The 22,000-nt window shown below is 52.3% G+C and overlaps 3 gene segments (V, D, J or C); all 3 read left to right on the top strand.

Annotated features, from left to right (window-relative positions):
* Nucleotides 1–3,918: 3,918 nt before the first annotated feature.
* Nucleotides 3,919–5,079, top strand: LOC123347516. The segment is given in 3 exon segments: nucleotides 3,919–3,964; nucleotides 4,058–4,356; nucleotides 5,002–5,079. Coding segments are annotated over 3 exon segments (423 nt in total).
* A 7,070-nt stretch (nucleotides 5,080–12,149) lies between these two features.
* On the top strand, nucleotides 12,150–12,728 carry LOC123347515. The segment is given in 2 exon segments: nucleotides 12,150–12,195; nucleotides 12,388–12,728. Coding segments are annotated over 2 exon segments (387 nt in total).
* A 645-nt stretch (nucleotides 12,729–13,373) lies between these two features.
* On the top strand, nucleotides 13,374–13,776 carry LOC123347514. The segment is given in 2 exon segments: nucleotides 13,374–13,410; nucleotides 13,493–13,776. Coding segments are annotated over 2 exon segments (321 nt in total).
* The last annotated feature ends 8,224 nt before the right edge of the window (nucleotides 13,777–22,000 follow it).

Genomic DNA, 22,000 nt, shown 5'->3' with positions numbered 1-22,000 from the left:
TGGGTAGGGAAGGCGTGCAGTGCGGGTGGTTGGAGCACAGGGAACGTGGGTGGAGGACTCAGGAGGATCACCAGGCAGCCTCGCAGATGACCAGAGAGAAGTGGTGCTTTGAAAGGGAAACCGCTGCCTCTCTCCAGCTGCGTGACTGCCCCTGCTCCTCCTGAGTCCACATTCAGAAAGGGGCTGGGGGTGTGTGTGGATGGGAGGTTCCAGGGGAGTGGTTAGGGGCAGGGGGTCCAGGAGGGCACCCTTTATGGTGGGTTGGGAGGCTGAGGCAAATCACCTGGCCGCTGATTACGTGCAGCCAGACGCCAGGGAGATTAGAAGAGCACACCAGGAAGTGGTGCGCATCAGAGAAGCTTTGAAAACGAGCTTCATCAATGGCCAGGGTACAGTGTGACTGCTGTGTTTGTTGATGAACACCCAACCCCCCTTGATTGACTCATTCCCTGTAAGCAACTCCCCCTCCCCCTTCGAGTACAGCTTACTTATGGAAATAAAGTCACTCTCGTTTAAAAATCATGAATTCTTTATTAATTTATTATAAAAAGAGAGAGAGAAGTAAGGGTGTGGTTTGGGAGGAGGATAGGAAGGATGGAAAAGGCCATTAAAAAAATTTCACATTAACGACAGCCTTCTGGTTGGGCTGTCCACGGGGGTGGAGTGGGCGGGTGCACGGAGCCTCCCCCCATGCGTTCTTACACGTCTGGGTGAGGGGGATATGGAACATGGTGAGGGTTGGGGGTGGTTATACAGGGGCTGCAGCGGCACTCTGTGATCCTGCTGCCGTTCCTGAAGCTCCACCAGACGCCGGAGCATGTCAGTTTGATCACGCAGCAGCCCCAGAGTTGCATCCCGCCACCGCTGATTTTCCTGCTGGTCTTCCTGTCGCCACCTCTCATCTCGGGTGTCCCTCCTGTCCTCACGTTCACTGGCCTCTTTCCTGTAATTTGATACCACGTCCTTCCACTCATTCAGATGAGCTCTTTCATTGCGTGTAACTTCCATAATATCCAAGAACATTTCATCTCGCGTCTTCTTTTTCCTCCGCCTTATCTGTGCTAGCCTTTGGGATGGAGGAGGGATGGTTGAAAAAATTGCAGCTGCACGAGGGAGAGAAATATTTAGAAAGATACATTTTACAGAACAATGGTTATACTCTTTCACAGTGAACAGCGCTATTCACCTTACATAGCACATGTGATTTCCCTACAAGGTCGCATTTTTCATCTTAATAGTGAGTGCCTGCAGCTCTGGAGTTACAGATCTCACAGACACAGGTCCGGGCATCAGAATTCAGCTTGCATGCGGCCATGGTAAGCCACTATCTTTCGGCGTCTGCAGTGATTTACCCCTCCCCACAATGCATGGCTAATACCACGCTAGCTCCCTGCTAATCAACACCCTTCCCACCCCCACCCCCCACCCACTGCGTGGCTGGTAGCTTGGGGAAGCCCCGCTGACCAAACACAAAAAAGATCATCGGCATGTCACTCCTCCCCTCCCCCGCGTGGCTACGTGCAGGAAAGGATTTTTTTTAAGCTGCTGCAGTCCACGAACCCAGTAGGAAAATGGCCATCCCCCTTAATTAAATTCCTGATTTTTAACCAGGTTATCCTGAACGATATCACTTTGCTGAGGATAACACAACAAGATAAAGAATGGATGCTTCTTGAATGCCAGCAGTCACCGGGACCATACGCTGCTATGCTTTGCCACGCAATGATACCTGATTACTTGCTACATGCATGGCATGGTAAAGTGTCCTACCATGGTGGGCGGAACAAGGCTGCCTTGCCCAGAAACCTTCTGCAAAGGCTTCTGGAGTACCTACAGGAGCGCTTCATCGAGATGTCCCTGGAGGATTTCCTCTCAATCCCCGGACATGTTAACAAACATTTCTAAGTAACTATACTGTCTGCGAATGCATCCCAAGTCCTCAGGGCAAATCAATCATTAAAAAACGCTTGCTTAAAAAACAATGTTTGCTATTTACAAAGGTACACTCACCAGAGCTCCCTTCCATGGCGTCATTGTCTGGGATAGTTGCTTGGGAGGGCTGGGAGCAGGGTAATTCCGTCAGGGTGATAAAAAGCTCCTGGCTACTGGAGCTCACGGAGTGCTGTGTGCTCTCTGCTAGGTCTTCCTCCTCTTCTTCATCTTCATCTTCCCCGTCTGCATAATCCTCAGCCATGGCAGAGATTACAACCCCACCTCGGAATCCACGGTCAGGGGTGGGGTACTTGTGGCGCAGCCCCCTAAAATTGCATGCAGCTCAGCGTAGAAGCGGCATGTTTTTCGACCTGCCCCGGACCTTCTGTTTGCTTCTTTGGTTTTCTGGTAGGCTTGTCTGAGCTCCTTAACTTTCACTCTGCACTGCACTGAGTCCCTGCTGTAGCCTTTATCCGTCATAGCCTTAGAAATTCTTTCAAATACTTTTTCATTTCGTCTTTTGGAACGCAGTTCTGTTAGCACTGAATCCTCTCCCCATATAGCGATCAGATCCAGTACCTCCCGTGCAGTCCATGCTGGGGCTCTTTTTCGATTCTCAGGAGACTGCATTGTTACCTGTGCTGATGAGCTCTGCGTGGTCACCTGGGCTGATGAGATCTACATGCTGGGGAAGCAGGAAATGAATTTCAAAAGTTCGCGGGGCTTTTCCTGTCTACCTGGCCAGTGCATCCGAGTTCAGAATGCTGTCCAGAGTGGTCACTGGTGCACTGTGGGATACCGCCCGGAGGCCAATACCGTCGATTTGCGGCCACACTAACCCTATTCCGATATGTTAATCCCGATATTAGCGCTACTCCTCTCGTCGGGGAGGAGTACAGAAACCGATTTAAAGAGCCATTAAAATCGATATAAGGTTCCTCCTAGTGTGGACGGTTGTGGCGTTAAATCGGTTTTACGCTCCTAAAACCGATTTAAACGCCTAGTGTAGACCAGGCTTTAGATTCACTCCCTCTGGGGCACCTGGCATTGGCCACTGTCGATAGACAGATAGTGGGCTAGATGGACCTTTGGTCTGACCCATACGGCCGTTCTTATGTTAATTAGCACCCGTCGGACAGCGAGCAATTCTCCAGCGCTCCTTGTCCGTGTCAGTTAATGATTTGGGGAATGTCGGGCTCATTTTAAATGAGCGAAAGAGCAGAGCGCTCAGAAGCAGCAGCCCAGCTCCTAGTAAGACTGAAATCCGGAGCGTGCCCAGGAAAGCCAGGGGCTGTCTCAGGAGATAACTGTCCCCTTTGGAGGGCTCTCGCTCAGCCTCCGATCGCGGCTGCACAAACCCGGAGCCTCCCTTCAAAAGACCCAGGCGTGACACCGGCGCCGCAAAGCACGCGGTGATTTAAGCCTCTTCAAATGTCCCTCTCTGGTCTGTATTTCCTCCTCCCCCGCATGTATCACAGGCGGCGCGAGTTACTCAGGCTCTTTGGTGGCCCAAGCAGATTCAGGTGCAGTCGTTGTCCAATGCTGCATCAGTACCGCAGCCAGTCAAACAAAACAAACCAACAACATTGCAAAGTGCAAACGTGTAAAAGCCACACACACAAGGGGCTGGGTGGGGGCGGCTATTTTTTTTTTCTTGAGGCAGCAAAAAACCTAGAGCCGGCCCTGCTCCCAGGGGTCCGAAAGTGTCAGGAGGCGCCCAGCTCCCTGTACCCGGCGCTGCACAGACACACAGGACGGGACACTCTGACTCCCGCACCCGGAGCCCTAGGACGAGTCACTCAGATCACTGGCAGCAGGAGTGTGTGTCTCTTATAAAGCGGGGACATGCAAATGAGGGAGACAGTTTCCTGTTTAAATCTGAGCCTCTCTCTGCCCAGGCTGCACCCGGAGACACAATCCGCAGCCCCTGGGTCTGTGCAGTGACCAGCCAGTCCCTGAGAACTTTCCCCTCCAGCACCAGGGAAAATGGGATTTTTGCTCCTTGTAATTTTCGTTGTAGCCGCTTTGGAAGGTATTTTCGTCCTCTGAGTCACTGGCAGCGTTAGAAGAATATTGTGTTACCGCTGATTTTATACCGATATTAATGGCCTGTCTTTATTCTCAGGTGCCCGGTCCCAGGTGCAGCTGGTGGAGTCCGGAGGGGATGTGAAAAAGCCCGGAGACTCTCTCCGCCTCTCCTGCAAAGCCTCCGGGTTCACCTTGAGCAGCTACAGTATGAGCTGGGTCCGACAGGCTCCTGGCAAGGGACTAGAATGGGTCGCTTTTATAAGGTACGATGGGAGTGATATATATTACCCTGATTCAGTGAAAGGCCGATTCACCATCTCCAGGGATAATCCCAAGAGTGAGCTGTATCTGCAACTGACCGGCCTGAAGCCCGAGGACACCGCCCGCTATTACTGTGCGAGAGATCCACAGTGACACGAAACCGGTTTGTGATCATGCAAAAACCCAAGCTGCGGAATCGCCCTTCTCCCGGCAGCCGCGCGGGGGCAGCAGTGACACACACACCGCTCCGGGCTGGGACAGGAGACCCGGCACCCGGGTGAATGTAACACAAACCTCCCGGCAGTTTTAACCCTTCCGTTCCCGGGCAAAGTGTCTCCCCTTCCTGCCCAGAGCCCCGCTGGGTGCAGAGATCCCCCGCTTCATCTGTGAACCCCAATCCGGAGTGAGTCCTGTTCTGAGTCGCTCTCCCCTCGCTGACCCAGCACGTTGGCTCCCCCTGGGCCCGTCTCGGTGTCACACTCACAGGGCAGCGTCTGTCAGTGTAAACGGGACAAGCGCATTGGGGTTCGCATCAGACCCAACGGATGGAGCGAATTGCCCCTGGGGCCAAATCCTCCGCTGGTGTAAAGTCACCGCAGCTGCTTCCGCTAGACTCGAGTTACTCCGGATTTACACCAGGGAGGCTCTGGCCCTTTCAGCAAACTGGGAGTTTAGCGGATTAACGCAGCGGAAGGTGATTAGTTCATTATAACCCGTGTGGAGGCCCCTCACTGCGGCGTCTCGGCCCTTCACACGCGGTTATCGCCTTTCTCCCCACAGCGCCGCCGGGAGGCCGGGAACTATCCCAGCCCCTGGGTCAGAGCGGGGAGACTGAGGCACGGAGAGCTGGAGGCTTGATATGGAAATGGGCCATTCAGAGTCCGGGCGGGGCTGTGGGCAGAGATCACCCAGCGCCTGAACAAACTCCACTCCGCTGGGGCTGGGGATGTGGCACCGCCGGGACTTTCCCAAGCGGCTGGTGGATTGTTTTCACCCCACGGACACTGGGAAAATCACCGCCCATTTTACTTAATTTTACTTCTCCCTTAGGTAAAAGCACAGACATGATCCCCCAGCCCAGGCACTTCACAACACAGAGTGAGGGGTCCTTTGAGTTCTCTTCTTCAAGACTAATGCAAAGGGAAGAAGCTTGTGTCTTATAAGGAAGGGAATATGCAAACAGGTTGAGAAGTTTCTTGTTCAAATCTGTTCCTCTCTCCGCCCAGGCAGCACCCGGAGACACAGTTCGCAGTCCCCTGGGTCTGAGCAGTGACGGCCCGGCCAATCGTCCTGAGAAACTTCCCCTCCAGCAGCAGGGAAACTGAGACTTTGGCTCCATTTGGTTTTCATTCTATAATGATTCAACCTGTAATTGCTCCACTTCACGCACTGCCATGCGAAGAGCTATTCTCACCCCTTTTTCCACTCCAAACACAGAAACAAACAAAAAACCCACAAACACAGAGGAACATCTAAAAACGTACATGAAGACTTAGAATCAAAGAACTGGAAGGCACCTCAAGAGGCCATCATGTCCAGTCCCCTGCACTCATGGCAGGACCAGCACCATCTAGACCAGGGGGTCCCCAACGCAGTGCCCATGGCGGCATCTAAATGTGCCAGCGTCCTGGCTGGCGGTCGAGCATCCGACTAAATGCCGCCGAATTTCTCCAGCATTTCAGCAGTGATGCCTCTCGATGATGCTGCTTGCCGCCAACAAGCAACATCATTGAGAGGCGTCACCACCGAAATGCCGCAGAAATTCGGTGGCATTTTTGCAGATGCTCAACCGCCGCCATGGTCCTTCATCTGGTGTGTGACAGACAAAAAGGTTGGGGACCACTGATCTAGATCAAGTGCTGTCATCCAGAGGTGTCACCACCAAAATGCCGCCGAATTTCAGTGGTATTTCGGCGGGTGCTCAACCACCATCTAGGATGCAGGCACATTTAGATGCCCCTGTGGGCACCATGGTGCATGCGGGCACCGCGTTGGGGACCCCTGTAATAAATCAATCCCTGATAGATCAATCCCGACCTGCCAATCCAGCAGATAGTGAAGACCTGCCCTGAGAGGGAAAGCCACTGGTCTGTCTCAGGAATGTTATGCCATTGTGTACGCTCGGGAGAAGTTATACCCATACATCTGGGGACACAGATTCCACCTGCAGACTGACCATGCTGAGCTAAAGTGGCTTCACACAGTCAAAGAGACTCAGTGTACGTCTATACAACTCGCCAGATCGGCGGGTAGTGTTCGATGTATGAGGGATCAATTTATTGCATCTCATCTACATGCGATAAAGGGATCCACTAATTGATGCCAGGGCTGCCTAGAGGATTCCAGGGGCCTGGGGAAAATCAATTTCATGGGCCCCTTCCATAAAAAAAGTTGCAATACTATAGACTAGTATATACTCATGGGAGCCCCTGTGGGGTCTCGGGCAAATAGCCCCACTTGCCCCCCCCCCGGGAAAAATAAACATTTAAAAAGGTATCACTGGTTCTCAGCATCAGCTAGTGCTAAAAGGCACCAAAGCTCATTAAAAGGGTTGGACAAATATTTTCCGTCAAAACTTTTTTTGGATTGAAAACTCAAGGTTTTTAAAAAGCAGAAAAAAATCATGGACAATGTCTGCTTTCCTTCAAAATGTGTTGTGAAATTAGTCTGCCAAAACCTGGACATGGTTTGGGGTTTCAGAAGTGTGTGGCCCAATATTTGCTACTTGTTTGTTTAAAGAAACAATAAAAAAATTCTGCTTAAAAAAAATCCAAAACTTTTGAACCACCTCAGCTTGTGACCAAACACCTAAGCCCATCCAGTCAGAGATTTTCCCAGGTTTCTGATACTCTGCTGGCTTCCTTGACTCATACCTGTCTCCATAACTTTGGGTTCATTTAGCTTAGAACATAAGAATGGCCATACTGGGTCAGACCAAAGGTCCATCTAGCTCAGTATCCTGTCTACCAACAGTGGCCAATGCCAAGTGCCCCAGAGGGAGTGAACCTAACAGGTAATGATCAAGTGATCTCTCTCCTGCCATCCATCTCCACTCTCTGAGAAACAGACCCTAGGGACACCATTCCTTACCCATCCTGGCTAATAGCCATTAATGGACTTAATCTCCATGCATTTACCTGTTTCCTAGAGACTGGCTCCACGGGGTCCCTCACAAACTGGACACGGTTACTGTGGGTTTGTCTTTCATATAACTTATGTACATACTCCACAAACTGAGCATTTGAGCTTGTTCCAGAATCTGGGATGAGCCTATGTTGTGAAAACTGAAATGCTCAAAATAGCACAAGCATGTGAATGGACACAGGGTGCTAAAATTAAATTAACCCAGGGGTTCTCAAACTGGCAGTTGGGACCCCTCAGGGGGTCACGAGGTTATTACTGGGGGTCGCGAGCTGTCAGCCTCCACCTCAAACCCCGTTTTGTCTCCAGCATTTAAAATAATGTTAAATATATTAAAAAGTATTTTAATTTATAAAGGGGGGAGGGTCACACTCAGAGGTTTACTATGTGAAAGGGGTCACCAGTACAAAAGTTTGAGAACCACTGAATTAACCTCCTGGAGCCTCGGGGAAAGCAGGGGAGGGGGGGTCTCCCTTGGTAGGGTTGGGAAGGAGGTAGGTGGTGTAGGATATTGCTCTTCTTGTGTGATCCCTCCTCCATGGCTCTCTTGGCTCTATCACTGTTAATCTAAAGTGGCTAATTTTCAAGGAAGCTACCCTCCCCTGACATGAATCTCTCTATGGCACTGAAATTAAATGTAGACTATAATTTGGCATTTGAGAAGTGAAAGGGATGGTACCCCTAAGGGAAAAGCTAACAGCTTGGCTCTTGGTGTTAAATAGCTGTCTGAAAGCCTCAAACTGCTCAGTGAGTCTTAGGGTACGGCAGGTTGTGCCTCCCAAACAGCCTGGCCCTGCCCCCTATCTGCCCCCCACCCACTTCCTGCCCCCCGACTGCCCCCCCTCAGAATCCCTGACCCATCCTGCTCCTTGTCCCCTGACCGCCCACCCAAGACCCTCCCCAAACACCCCCCCAGGACCCCACCCCTCATGTACCCCCCCTGCTCCCTGTCCCCTGACTGCCCCGACCCCATCCACCCCCCGCTCCTGCTGAGTCCTGACAGACCTTCTGAATGCCCACAATCCAACCCCCATTCCCCATCCCCTGATCGCCCCCTGAACCTCTGCCCGCTCCCTGTCCCTTGACTGTCCTCCCTACCCCTTATCCAACCCCCCCAGCTCCGGCCCCCTTATCATGCCATTTACCCCCACCTCCCCGCTCTTCTGGAGCCTCAGCGTGCGGCGTCCAGGAGCGACCCTGGACAGCGCTGCAGCAGCGTGGCTCCAGCGGGACCTGAGCTTTGGCCGCAGCTCACAGGCCCAGCCCCTTACCACGTGGCTCTGAGCCGGAGGACCTCAGGCCCCACCCAAGCCTGGCTGCTTTAGCTCTGTCCAGGGCCGCTCCTGGTGCGCTGAGGCGCCGGCGAATGGGTGGAGGGGGGGAGGATCCTCCGACATTCTCCTGGGGACCACTGCGGGGCCTGCGGAAAATCCCCCCCCCCCCCGGCCCTGTCACCGTCACCACTTCCTCTTAGATCTCAAAGCGCTTTGCAGGGAGGTCAGCACCATTATCCAGGCGACTGGTTGCTCATTGATTCATGGATTCCAAGGCCAGAATGGACCATTTGAACTTCTAATCGAACCTCCACAGGCCACAGAACTTCCCTGAAAATAATCTCTCAGGCAGATCTCCCAGGGAAAAAACGTGCAGTCTTGGTTAAAAAATGGTCAGCGATGGTGAACACACCAGGATTACTGGTGAGTTGGTCCAATGGCCAATTATTCTCACTTAGATATTTGCACCCTATTTCCAATCTGAATGTGTCAAGCTTCAACCTCCAGCCTTTGATTCCTGCTATACCTTTTGTCTGTCAGATTAAAGAGCCCCGGATTCAATATTTGCTCTCCATGTAGGAGCTGATCCGATGTCAATGGCAGTCAAAGCCACGTCCCTTCTCAGTTCAGGAAGGTTTGGGTCCGAAAGTTACACAAATTCTTCGCCCACCCCTCGGAATCGGAGGATAAGAAATTTGATCATTCAGGGAAGGAGTTTGTGTGTCTTATAAGGAGCGGGATATGCAAATAGGGTAACACTTCCTGTTTAAATCTCTCTCTCTCTGCCCAGGTTGCACCCAGAGAGACAATCCGCAGCCCCCTGTCTCTGTGCAGTTATCAGCTAATCCCCTCAGAGCCTTTCCCTCCAACTCCAGGGAAAATGAGACTTCAGCACCATGTACTGTTCATTGTAGCGGCTCTGGAAGGTATCTTCTCCCCTGGAAAGCACTGGCGGGGCAAGGGACCAGTCTATTATCGTTATTACTATTGATATGATTTATAATATCTTTCTATTCCCAGTCGCCAGTTCGCAGATCCAGCCCCTGGACCCCCAAGTTTATGTGAAAAAGCCCGGAGACTCTGTCCGCCTTTCCTGCAAACCCACCGGGTTCACCCTCAGCAGCTACTGGATGAGCTGGGTTCGCCAGGCCCCTGGGACGGGACCGGAGTGGATCGGGGGAAATACACCCAACTTCAACTACCATCTACTACGCCCAGCCCTTCAAGGGACGCTTCACCATCTCCAGGGAAAACCCCAACAACCTGCTGTATCTGCAACTGACCGGCCTGAAGCCCGAGGACACCGCCCGGTATCACTGGGCTAGGCACAGAGTGAGCAGATTAAAGCTATTAAACACGGAACAAAAACCGAGCTGAAATGGTACAACTTTACCAACACGCTGCAGAGGGCAGCAGTGAACAACAATTAAATGCTGATTTATTAAATTATTCAGGCATAAGTATTAAAGATCATGTTTGTGCACCTATCAGCATGTAAATATTTAGGGGTTTCTATGTGTTTTAGTGATATGAGACAAACATTCTTTCAGATCTTGAATAGCCTCTGGCATTACCGAGAATTAAGTGTGAAGTTAAATCCATGGCACTACGAATTGTGCTGAACTGGAAGTGGTGTCCCGCACAGAGATGGGGTTACGCAAATGCATAAGTGCTTTCCTGAATCAAGGCTTAAGAAATTATTCTAGGGTCTAGATGAAATCACGAATTAACTTGCATCCTTGAAAATCATCCCCCGACCTACTGTGTTCCTTAAACTGTTTGGAATAGCCCAACCCCAGACTGCTGTGGGATTTTACATAATAATGTTTGTAAGAGATTGCTCACACTGAAATGTTGCTGAGCTGTGCCTCTGAGCGCACTGGATCTCGCCTGAGAAACAACAAGTCCTCCGCCCATTAGAGAGGTTGCTCCCGATTTTCAAAGGAACCCAACATCGTGAGGTTTCCAACTCCCATGGGATTTGAGAAGTTACATTGCTTAAACTAAGATCCTTTAAAAACTCCCCCTGGTATCAGATTTCAGAGTAGCAGCCGTGTTAGTCTGTATCCGAAGAAGTGAGCTTTAGCTCACGAAAGCTCATGCTAAAATAAATTTGTTAGTCTTTAAGGTGCCTGGTATCAGAGTGCATCAACACAGGGGCAGGGCTCAGCTTCTAAGGTCTATGTATTGCTGTTATTTTTTATTATTTTATCCAGCGTTCCCATAGAGACTTTCATTTAGCTTATTGACATTTTTATCTGTATTATTCCCTATATACAGTGGGTGTTGAAAATAATATTGACACTAATACTAAGAAGGAGAAGAGTGAAATAACTTCTGTGCAACAGATTTTTTACAATTAACCCCACTCAAAGCAACGGGAGTTCTCTGTCACTTACAGTTACACACGCATACAAATACCTGCTGGGTTATAATCCTAGGCTGGATATTTTTTCAGGTACCGACTGTCCATTTTCACTATATGAGTTAGCAGAACTTAGCTCTTTAGGACTTCTGGGCTACAACATTCACAGCAGGCTAGGGGTACCCACACCCAACTCCCATTCATTTTAAGGTGCTAATCTAATAATAATTCTGTCTGGTCGTCCAGCATTGCAAGGAAGAGTTTCAAACATAGGTGGTGGAACTAGGGGTGCTGCTCCAACCCTGGCTTGAAGTGGTTTCCATCATATACAGGGTTTCCAGTTTGATTCAGTGTCTCTCAGCATCCGCACTATATACATTGTTCCAGCACCCCTGCTTTGCAATGCCTGCCTCCTTCTAGAAGAAGAAAAAGATGTTTCCAGACATTAGTAATAGCACTAACCCCTAGCATTTATATAGCGATTTCCAGCAGGAGATCTCAGCGCACTTCACAAAGAAGGGTCAGGGTTTCTATCCCCATTTTACAGAGAGAGGTGACTTATCCAAGGCAACCCAGCAGACCAAGGAATAAACAGCCAGTGTCCCATGGCCCGGCCTAGCGCTCTCTGCACTGGGACACACGGTGGGAAGGAAAGCCCCAGCGCTGGGAGCGCGGCTCCCAGCGCTGTCCGTTATTCCCCACAGGGAGGTGGAGTATGGACAGCGCTGGGAGAGCTTTCTCCCAGCGCTGGCGCTTTGACTACACTTAGCGCTTCAAAGCGCTGCCGCGGGAGCGCTGCCGCGGCAGCGCTTTGAAGCGCTAGAGCTCAGCGACAGGCGAACAATCGATGGTGCAGTTTGCCTGTCAGAGGCAGCGAGCATCCCTAGAGGTCACTGCAGCAATGAGCCTGTCAGAGAGACTCCAACCCTCCTTCTCCCGCCGAATATCTTCTTCCGCCGAACCCGTCTCCGGGAGGCCCGAGTTTAACGAGGGCTGCGGTCTGGGGTGTGATTTTTAAAGAGGGGAGATGCAAATTCAGTGTCTCGGGGCCCCGCATAAATCCAGTGTTCTCCTGGAGCGCAGAGTGTGAACGGGGAGCAGGCCAAGGTCTTGCAGTTCCCATCGGAAACCCCCCCAGCGTCAGCAGCATGAGATTGTGGCTGAATCTTCTCTTGGCTCTAGCGGCCCTTCCAGGTACTTCCCACCTCCCCCGCCCCCAGCATCGGTGGGAGACTCCGGGGCAGTTTGTACATTCCTGCCCCAGCCCAAAGCGCAGTGAAATGAACGAGCCGCTTCCCAGCGGCTTCTGTGAGCTTCGGCTCAGGTCGTGTGTTAACATGATTCTTAATGCCTTTTTTCCTTCTTCCTCCCCCCCACCCACCCCAGATGTCCGGTCCCAGGTTCTTCTGGTGGAGTCCGGAGGTGGAATTCAGAAGCCCGGAGACTCTCTCCGCCTCTCCTGCAAAGCCTCCGGGTTCACCTTCAGCAGCTACCATATGAGCTGGGTCCGTCAGGCGCCCGGGAAGGGCCTGGAGTGGGTCGCACTGATATACAACTCTGCTAGTAGCCACAGCACGTTTTACAGTGATGCGGTTAAAGGGCGATTCACCATCTCCAGAGACGACTCCAACAGCCTGGTGTATCTGCAAATGACCGGCCTGAAAGCGGAAGACACCGCCCGGTATTACTGTGCGAGAGACACAGCGATCAGAAATCAACTGCAGTGAATACAAAAACCTCCTCCTCGGACGCAAACAGCTCTCAGGGCCAGCAGAGAGCAGCAGGCACTGACAGGGCAGAGCAGCTGAGACACCGGGAAATGGAATAAGAAACCGCCAATAATGTATCTGGGCTTCAGTCATCTCAAAATGCAGATTGGCAGTTAAAGACTCGCTATGTTGAGAGAATAGCGAGGACTTGACTTAGTGGGTAGCAATGGAGACATTGAATCCGCCTCAGTAGCTATTGATCATTAGCTTTCTGCCCTTCAACCCGCCTTGTGCACATGAACGAAGAGGAAGAAATGCCAGAGACATTATTTAAAGAGTCTGTTTGCTAGAAGCTGGGAATGGGTGACAGTGGATGGATCACTGGATGATTCCCTGTTGTGTTCATTCCCTCTGGGGCACCTGGCATTGGCCACTCTCAGAAAACAGGACACTGGGCTAGATGGACCTTTGGTGTGACCCAGTGTGGCGGTTTTTATGTTCTTAAGATGAGCAATCAAAAAGGAATTTTGTCTCTAAAAATTGTAGAGAACCCTGCAGAAATGATTCTTTGAGTGAAGTTCTACTCTTCTCCTTCACTCAGGTAACACTTTCCCACGGCACCCACCTCCGGGAGGCTGAGTTCGCTGAGGGCTGAAGTCCAAGATGTGTCTTATAAAGAGGAGGAGATGCAAATTCAGCGGTTAATGCAACTCATTTCCCCCCTTTGATTAAAATTCCCTGCTTCAATGTACCGCTGCCTTGTTTTCTCCCTTCTCCCCCAGGGGCCCGCTCCCAGGTGGTTCTGACCCAGTCGGGGCCAGCGCTGAAGCAGGCCGGAGAGTCCCATACGCTGCAACGTGCCACCAGCGGGTTCGCTCTGAGCAGCACCTGGATGGGCTGGGTCAGACGGGAGCCCGGGAAGGGGCTGGGGTGGCTGGCCAGGTACTATGATCCCTCCATCCACTGTTACGCCTCCTCCATCCAGGGGAGATCTGCAGCCTCCAAGGACAGCAACACCTTCCGCTTGCACATGAACAGCCTGAAAGCCAAGGACACCGCTGTGTAGAGACACTGACACACACAGTGAGGGGAAGCCAGTCTGGGCTCAGACAAAAACCTTCCTGGCAGCTGCAGCAGAAGCCTAAAATAGTCCCATGTTCACCTCTCAGTTCCCGTGTGCGGATAGAAAGCAGGAGAGGTGAAAACACAAACCCTGGCAGCTATAAAAGGGAACAAGGCTGTTCCCCAAATCCCTGTTGGTCAATGCCAGAGAGCTGGGTCGTGTCTGTTTATAGATTTATTCGACTCCCTGCCCTGTACATTGTCTCCCTCCGATTAGCCTCATCAATGAACTGGTCTCCAGCCAGTCTGAGAACCTAGTACCATGGCGCATTATGGAGTCACCCACCCACCCACCCTCATCATCTGAGCATCGTTCAGTGTAACTGTCTATGAGACATTCCCTGAGAACACCCCCTTCCCCTCCAGTGTGTGTGAATGAGGGTGGGGATATGAAAGGGAACACGAGTGGTCATGGGAATGGAGATCTGTGTCTCAGCGTGAATGCTGCTACTTGTCTGAAAGTCAGTGGGAATGGGAATATTTGTTGTGGTGTTTTTGTTACTATCCCTCAATATTACATCCTGGGGATGGTTTAGAAACATGTAGCGTTCATTTCACACAAGTTCTTTAAACACAATCAGGAGAAAGCTTCTGTCTACAATTAATTGCTTATTAATAATTAACTAAGTAAATGATCTTGGTGATGATGCTCAGCGGTGATAGATTTGGTGCTAGTTGTGGTCCTGGCGCCTAGGGTCTCCAGAAGCTGGGAATGGGCCACAGGGGGTGGGTCACTGGCTGATTCCCTGCTCTGTTCATTCCCTCTGGGGCACCTGGCACTGGCCATTGTCAGAAGACAGGACACTGGGACAGATGGGACCTTTGGTCTGACCCAGTCTGGCCCTTCTTATGTTGTTAATTACAGTCTAGGCTCCCATAGTCCTAGCCCCGGTACAAACACAGACCATAAAACCTCTCTCAGTCCCACCGAGTTTACAACCCGAGTGTAAATGGGAAGTGGCCTGTGACTGGGAACAGGAATAGAAACACGAATATAAATATCAGAGGTGGAGCCGTGTTAGTCTGGATCTGTAAAAGCAGCAAAGAGTCCTGTGGCACCGTATAGACTAACAGACGTATTGGAGCATGAGCTTTCGTGGGTGAATACCCACTTTGTCAGATACATGTCATCCCTTGCATCCGACGAAGTGGGGATTCACCCACGAAAGCTCATGCTCCAAAACGTCTGTTAGTCTATAAGGTGCCACAGGATTCTTTGCTGCTTTTACGAATATAAATATCAGCCGCGCAGAATAATCTTCCCTAACTGTTGTCTGAATCCTTTCTCGACTCCCCCCTAAAGAAAATCTCCCAGACACGCTGCTCTCGGCCCACTAATGTCAGGGAGGCTCCACTGCAAAACCTTAACTCTGCCCTCTGACTCCCCCCCCCCCCCCCCCCCCGCTTCTCCCACCTGCACCCACAGGCGGGCCCCAGACCCGGCCCAAAGCACGAGCCAGGCTTGCTCCGATCACGTTCCTAGTGTCACGGATCATTTCAATGGAGCCGGTCACTGCCGGGAAGGGAAAGGGGCTTCCGTCCCCCACCCCCCCCCCCCCCCCGCGCCATGGGAAATCTTCCCTCTCCAGCGGGTGGCCCAGCCCAATGGATCCCTGGGACACGACCCCTCACCCGATACTGACCCCCCCTGACCGGACGTTGCATGGCCCCTGTGCGCCTGGAACGGGGCTCCAGAGCTGAGTCCCCCCCAATCCCCAGTATCACCTCACAATACCCAGGCCCTCAGTTCCCAGGTGAGGAAATACAGTCACTGCAGGGAGCTGGTCATTCCTCCCAGGGGTCCGAAAGTGTCGGGAGGACCCCAGCGCCCTGTGCCCGGCGCTGCACAGACACACAGGACGGGACAGTCTGACTCCCGCACCCGGAGCCCTGGGGCGAGTCAGTCAGATCACTGGCAGCAGGAGGGTGTGTCCCTTATGAGAAGGGAAATATGCAAATGAGGGAGACAGTTTCCCGTTTAAATCTGAGCCTCTCTCTGCCCAGGCTGCACCCGGACAGGGCCGCCCAGAGGGGGGGGCAAAGGGGGCAATTTGCCCCGGCCCCGGGCTCCGCAGGGGCCCCCAAGAGAAGAGCAGAGGCTCCTGCCTCCGCACCTCTCCTGGAGCCTCAGCGTCTCCGGCGGGCCCCTGAGCCCCGCCCCGCTCAGAGACGCGTGGTGAGGGGGCGGGGCTGGGAGCTCCAACGGGGCCTGAGCCCCGCCTCGCTCAGAGCGGCGTGGGGAGGGGGCGGGGCAGCTGCCTCCGCTCGGCGTGGAGCTCACAGCCCCGCCCCCTCCCCACGCGGCTCTGAGCGGGAAGGAGCTCAGGCCCTGCCGGCGACGCGCTCGGTAAGAGGCTGGTGCCGGGGCCGGGACCGGGGCGGGACCGGTGGCGGGGGGGAGGAGTGGGACCCGCCGGGGCCGGGGGCGGGGGGGGGGGGGGGGGCGCGGGACCCGCCGCCGCCGCCGCCGCCACCGCCACCGCCGCCGTGCAGCCCGGTCTTCGGCGGCGGGGGGGCCCTTCTGTTCCGGGACCCTTCGGCGGTAATTCGGCGGCGGGGGGCTCCCGCCACGGGTCTTCGGGGCACTTTGGCGGCGGGTCCCGGAACGGAAGGGCCCCCCCGCCGCCGAAGACCCCGGGCCCCCAGAATCCTCTGGGCGGCCCTGCCTGCGGCTTTGGTGTAGGTCCACCGGTGTTGGTGGCACCAGGCATGACCCAGTGTTGACAGAGGGGTGGAAAATGACAGTGCCAATGAAGGCTCCCTGTATTAGGCCTCTGCTTGTCTGAACTGCTTCCATGTTTAAACTTTAATTAACCCCACAGGCTAGATGGAAAGAATGGAATGTGTGGCAACTAGTTATCAGTACCAGGAGGCAATTATACAGCCTGCTTGCACCTGGCTAAAGGGAGTGAAACAGAATGACCGGTCAAGAAAAGTTACTAACGAGATAATATGTTTTTTGCCAAGAATGATCTAACCTGTTTAGAGTAATTGCTGCTTCATAATGTATTTGCTGTATGGGAACTAAAAAGGAGGGAGAAGAGGGGGGCGAAGGGGGAAAGCTGGGCATTGGGGGTAATAGACATGCTTAGCTAAGATCATGTATAAAGACAGAGAGCTGCTTTTCTGGGGTGTGCTTGATCTGAGGTGTGTTCCTCCAAGCATCCTGCGCTTTGAGATCTCAAATAAACTTTTTTTTTGCTTCTCCACCCTGGTGTGTCTAATTGGAGCGAGGCACTCCGGGCAACGAATCACTGTTTGCTGCCTCAGGCCTTTTGGGCCAGCAACAGTTTTGGCGTCCCTGGGTGGGCTTGAGGCTAAATTTAGCCTTGCCCGGACCCCTCCTGGAGGTCGACGGATTGCGGCGACGACCGATGCCTAGCGCGCACCGGTGAGTTCATCGGGGGCCTCGGCGGAGACGCAGTGTGGTCGACCCCGGAGGGCACTACGGTGCAACGCGCTCAGATAGTGGAGAAGCAGCTACGGGCGACGGTGGGGAACCGGTCTCGTGGACAAGGTAGGAACAGTCCAGTGCTGTTAACCTTTTGTTTGCCTGTTAAGACCTGGGGACGCCCAGTGTCTTCCCATAGGTATGGGGCAGGGACAGAGTACAGGCAGGGTACGGTGTACACCCTTAGAATGCATTCTGATGAATTGGAAAGTGTTTGAAAAAGATCCATTGACTAAAAGTAAACTGAAAAGATTCTGTACAGTAAACTGGCCTCAGTACCAGCTAGAGGGCCAGGAAAGGTGGCCACCGGAGGGATCACTTAATTACAACACGATCCTTCAATTAGCTTTGTTTTGTCAGCGAATGAATAAGTGGAATGAATTTATGTATGCACAGTTGTTTATGTTGTTGAGAGATAGGTCAGATCTGTTGCAAGAGTGTAATCTGACTCCGACAGGCTCGGCAGTCACTGTTGTTAGTTCCCCGAACCCCTCCCCGGTTGTAATGGCAGAGTCGGTGTCCCCTTCGGCTCCTACACCCCCACCGTATAAAGACCAGGTGCCTCAGGTTTCAGAGATTGCTCCTTCAGTGGGATTTTATCCGTTGATTACTGAGACTGTGGTGGCTCGCCCGGGAGCAGAGGGGCGCCGGGCCACTACTATGCTAGTTTACTCACATGTGCCTTTTAACCCAGTGGACCTAGCAGCCTTTAAGGCACAGGCAGGGGAAATTCTGAAATAGACTTTTTAGTAGACTCTGGAGCGGCTCGAACCGCTGTAAATCAACCCCTCCAGCTGCCTGTGGCAGATTCCCTCACTGTGGTCGGCGCTACAGGAAAAGGAATCAAATGTCCAGTGTATGCCCCAGCAGAATGTGCTTTGGGAGACAAAACTCTCTCCCACAAGCTGGTTTACCTCCCCGACTGCCCAACGCCTCTACTGGGACGGGATCTGCTTTGTCGCTTAGGTGCCACCCTGCACTTCACCCAAGATGAAATCACCCTCACCTTGCCCCCAGAGAATGCCTGGATAATGACTCTTGCAGTTGAGCCCTCAGCCATGCAAGCCCCAGAGTGGAGCCAGTGGGAGGACCAGGTTTTTCCTCTAGTATGGGCATCGGGGGTCCCAGGAAAGGCAGTACATCACACCCCCATTAAAGTTCAGCTCCTGCCAGGAAAAAGTCCGGTGCGGATCAAGCAGTATCCGATAAAGAGGGAGGCCAGAGAAGGGCTGCAGGAAACTATAAATCAGTTTCTGAAGTACGGGGTACTGCGAGAATGCCAGTCAGCCTGGAACACCCCCATCCTGCCTGTTCGAAAGCCCAATGGCACCTATCGGCTGGTCCAGGACCTGAGGGCAGTTAATGAACGGGTTAAGACTCTGCACCCCCTTGTTCCAAACCCATATACACTGTTGGCATCTATAGGAGGGCAGTACACCCACTTTTCAGTCCTAGACCTGAAAGATGCTTTCTTCACAATTCCGGTCGACACACAATCTCAGGAGATTTTCTCCTTCGAGTGGGAAGACGACCGAAGGGTTAAAAGGCAGTTTTGCTGGACTGTGTTAGCCCAAGGATTTAAGAACTCCCCTACGCTTTTCGGCCAGGCTCTGGCCAAAGACCTGGAGGAGTGGAATACTCCGGACGGGATTCTCCTCCTGCAGTATGTGGACGACCTGTTAATTGGGGCGGTGGGATTAACCCCTTGCCTCCACGCCACTGTGAGCCTCCTGAACTTTGTTGGACTCAGAGGATACCGGGTAGCTCAGAGCAAGGCTCAAATTGCCCTCTCAGAAGTACAGTACTTAGGATTTCACATAAGACAGGGGGAGAGACAGCTTTCAAATGAGAGGAAGGAAGCCATCTGTCAAATTCCTATCCCAAGCAATCGTAAACAGCTCAGGGCTTTTCTGGGCATGGCAGGCTTTTGCAGAATATGGATCCCAGAGTTCGGACTGTGGGCTAAGCCCTTGTATGAATGTGTTAAGGGAATGGATCACGATCCCTTTCACTGGTCCTCAGAAGCTGACAAGGCATTTAAAGTGTTAAAGAGAAAGCTAATGGAAGCTCCAGCACTCGGTCTCCCAGACATCTTTAAGCCGTTTCAACTGTATGTGCATGAAAGGAAGGGAGTGGCTCTAGGGGTGCTTACTCAATTATTAGGCACTTGGAAACGTCCTGTGGCATATTTCTCTAAACAACTGGATCAAGTTGCCAAGGGGTGGCCAGCTTGCCTGCGAGCCGTCGCGGCAACTGCCCTAGTGCTTGGTGAAGCAGAGAAACTGACTTTGGGGGGGACTGTGCAGGTGTATACCCCTCATATGGTTCAAGCCCTGCTGGACACTAAGGGTGGTCTCTGGCTCACGCAGGCTCGGGTAGCTCGGTACCAGGCTAAACTCCTAGAAAATCCTGAAGTTACCCTGCAGACCTGCCCCTCCCTCAACCCAGCCACTATGTTACCAGAAACAGAGGAGCAGGAACATGACTGTTTAGAAATCATAGATGCCCAGTACTCCAGCCGTCCAGATTTAAAAGATCAACCGCTCTCAAATGCAGACTGTGAGTGGTATACTGATGGGAGCAGTGCTGTCATAGATGGGCAAAGGAGGGCGGGCTATGCTGTTGTGACCCTCTACGATACAGTGGAAGCAGAGAGTTTACCTGCTGGAACATCTGCCCAGCTTGCTGAACTTGTAGCATTAACCCGTGCACTTGAACTGGCAAAAGACAAACGGGTTAATATTTTTACTGACTCAAAATATGCTTTTGGGGTATTGCATGCTCACGCTGGAAGGGAGGCTCTCACCCAGCTTATGAATAAGTATTTTCTAACCTCTGGATTAAGACCCCTGGCTTCCCAGGTACAGGCTGAGTGTTTAGTCTGTCAAAAGAACAACCCTCGACCAGGAGTGTCAGTGCCACCAGCCACTCTGGAACCTACCCCAGGGCCAGGATTGGTGTGGCAAGTAGACTTCACTGAGTTCCCCCGGACCCAAGGGTTCAGGTACCTCCTTGTCATGGTGGATCGATTCAGCGGATGGCCTGAAGCCTTCCCATGCCGAAACAACACTGCCAGAACTGTGGCTCTCAAGTTTGTCAAGGAGATCATTCCTCGCTTTGGACTCCCCCAGTGGATGGAATCTGACAATGGAACACACTTCACATCGCAAGTCATTCAGGGGATTTCGGATGTTCTACAAATCACCTGGAAGCTCCACACTCCATGGCGACCACAGGCCAGTGGAGTAGTGGAACGTACTAATCAGACACTCAAGCGGCATCTCTCAAAGGTCTGCCAAGAGGCTTCTCTTCGGTGGCCTGATGCCTTACCCCTTGTTTTGCTCCGAGTTCGTGCTCTCCCAAAGGGCAGGTTAGGGCTTAGTCCCTTCGAGATTATGTTTGGGAGGGCATGGCCTATGAATGGTACACCGGTTCTGTTAGGGGAGTGGGAGGTAGGCTGCGGTTTCTTATCTCAGTACATGTGCTCTCTGTCTGCTGTTCTCTGTTCTCTCCACAGGTATACCAAAGATTTGCAGCCTCTCCCGCTGGATGCCCCTGTCCACTCCCTGCAGCCTGGTGACTCCGTTCTCGTTCGTACCTGGAAGGACGAGCCTCTCCAAGAGAAGTGGAAGGGACCTCACACCGTCCTGCTGATCACCCACACAGCAGCAAAGGTTGAGGGATACAAGAACTGGATCCACTACTCCCGTCTGAAAGCAGTGCCAGCTCCTGAACGGTGGACCGTCCAACCTGCGGAGAAGACTGCCAACGACAATCTGGGACTTAAGCTGTTATTCAGGCGACAGTAAGGCCTGCTGGGAATGCCCTGTGACCCCTTTGGACAGTTACAGCGCACTCCCCGTGAACATTCTAAGCGTTGGCTGTGTTTATTTTCACAGGGCCAGCCTAACCTGTGGGCCTGGTCCCTTTTGTTTTTAATCTGCTTGTTATTAGTAGTAGTAATTTTGTGGGTATTTGGGGAATTGTAATTGTTAGGCCTTAGGATCACTTGCCCAGTATGGATCCAGGCCTAGGGTTTGCCACAATGTTACTCTTTGCTATGGAAACACATCCTGTCAGCCAAACAGGCTTTCGAGGAGTGGAAGGCCCAGGAAAGGAAACCCACAATTTTTAATTCCCTTTAAAGTTGGTTGCCCAACCTAGGAGGACTGGGAAGTGGCCTTGTGCGTCTCCTCCTCACAGGTGTGATACTGTGCCTGGTCACCCTCCTCCTGCTTGCTTGTTTTAAACTGCTCCTCCGTAAACTTTGTACCCCCCGTGTCCCGAAGGTCCCTATGTACCCTCTCATTGACAGCCCCAGCTCCATAGAACTCAATTACGTTTTGTCCACAGTATATGAGAACACTCAGCCAAAGGTTTGTTGAGTATTCTCAAAGGAGGGAATTGTTGGTGGCACCAGGCATGACCCAGTGTTGACAGAGGGGTGGAAAATGACAGTGCCAATGAAGGCTCCCTGTATTAGGCCTCTGCTTGTCTGAACTGCTTCCATGTTTAAACTTTAATTAACCCCACAGGCTAGATGGAAAGAATGGAATGTGTGGCAACTAGTTATCAGTACCAGGAGGCAATTATACAGCCTGCTTGCACCTGGCTAAAGGGAGTGAAACAGAATGACCGGTCAAGAAAAGTTACTAACGAGATAATATGTTTTTTGCCAAGAATGATCTAACCTGTTTAGAGTAATTGCTGCTTCATA

The sequence above is a fragment of the Mauremys mutica genome, chromosome 13 (assembly GCF_020497125.1).
Source record: "Mauremys mutica isolate MM-2020 ecotype Southern chromosome 13, ASM2049712v1, whole genome shotgun sequence".
Taxonomy (NCBI): Eukaryota; Metazoa; Chordata; order Testudines; family Geoemydidae; genus Mauremys; species Mauremys mutica.
This window is presented reverse-complemented; position numbering and strand designations above follow the sequence as displayed.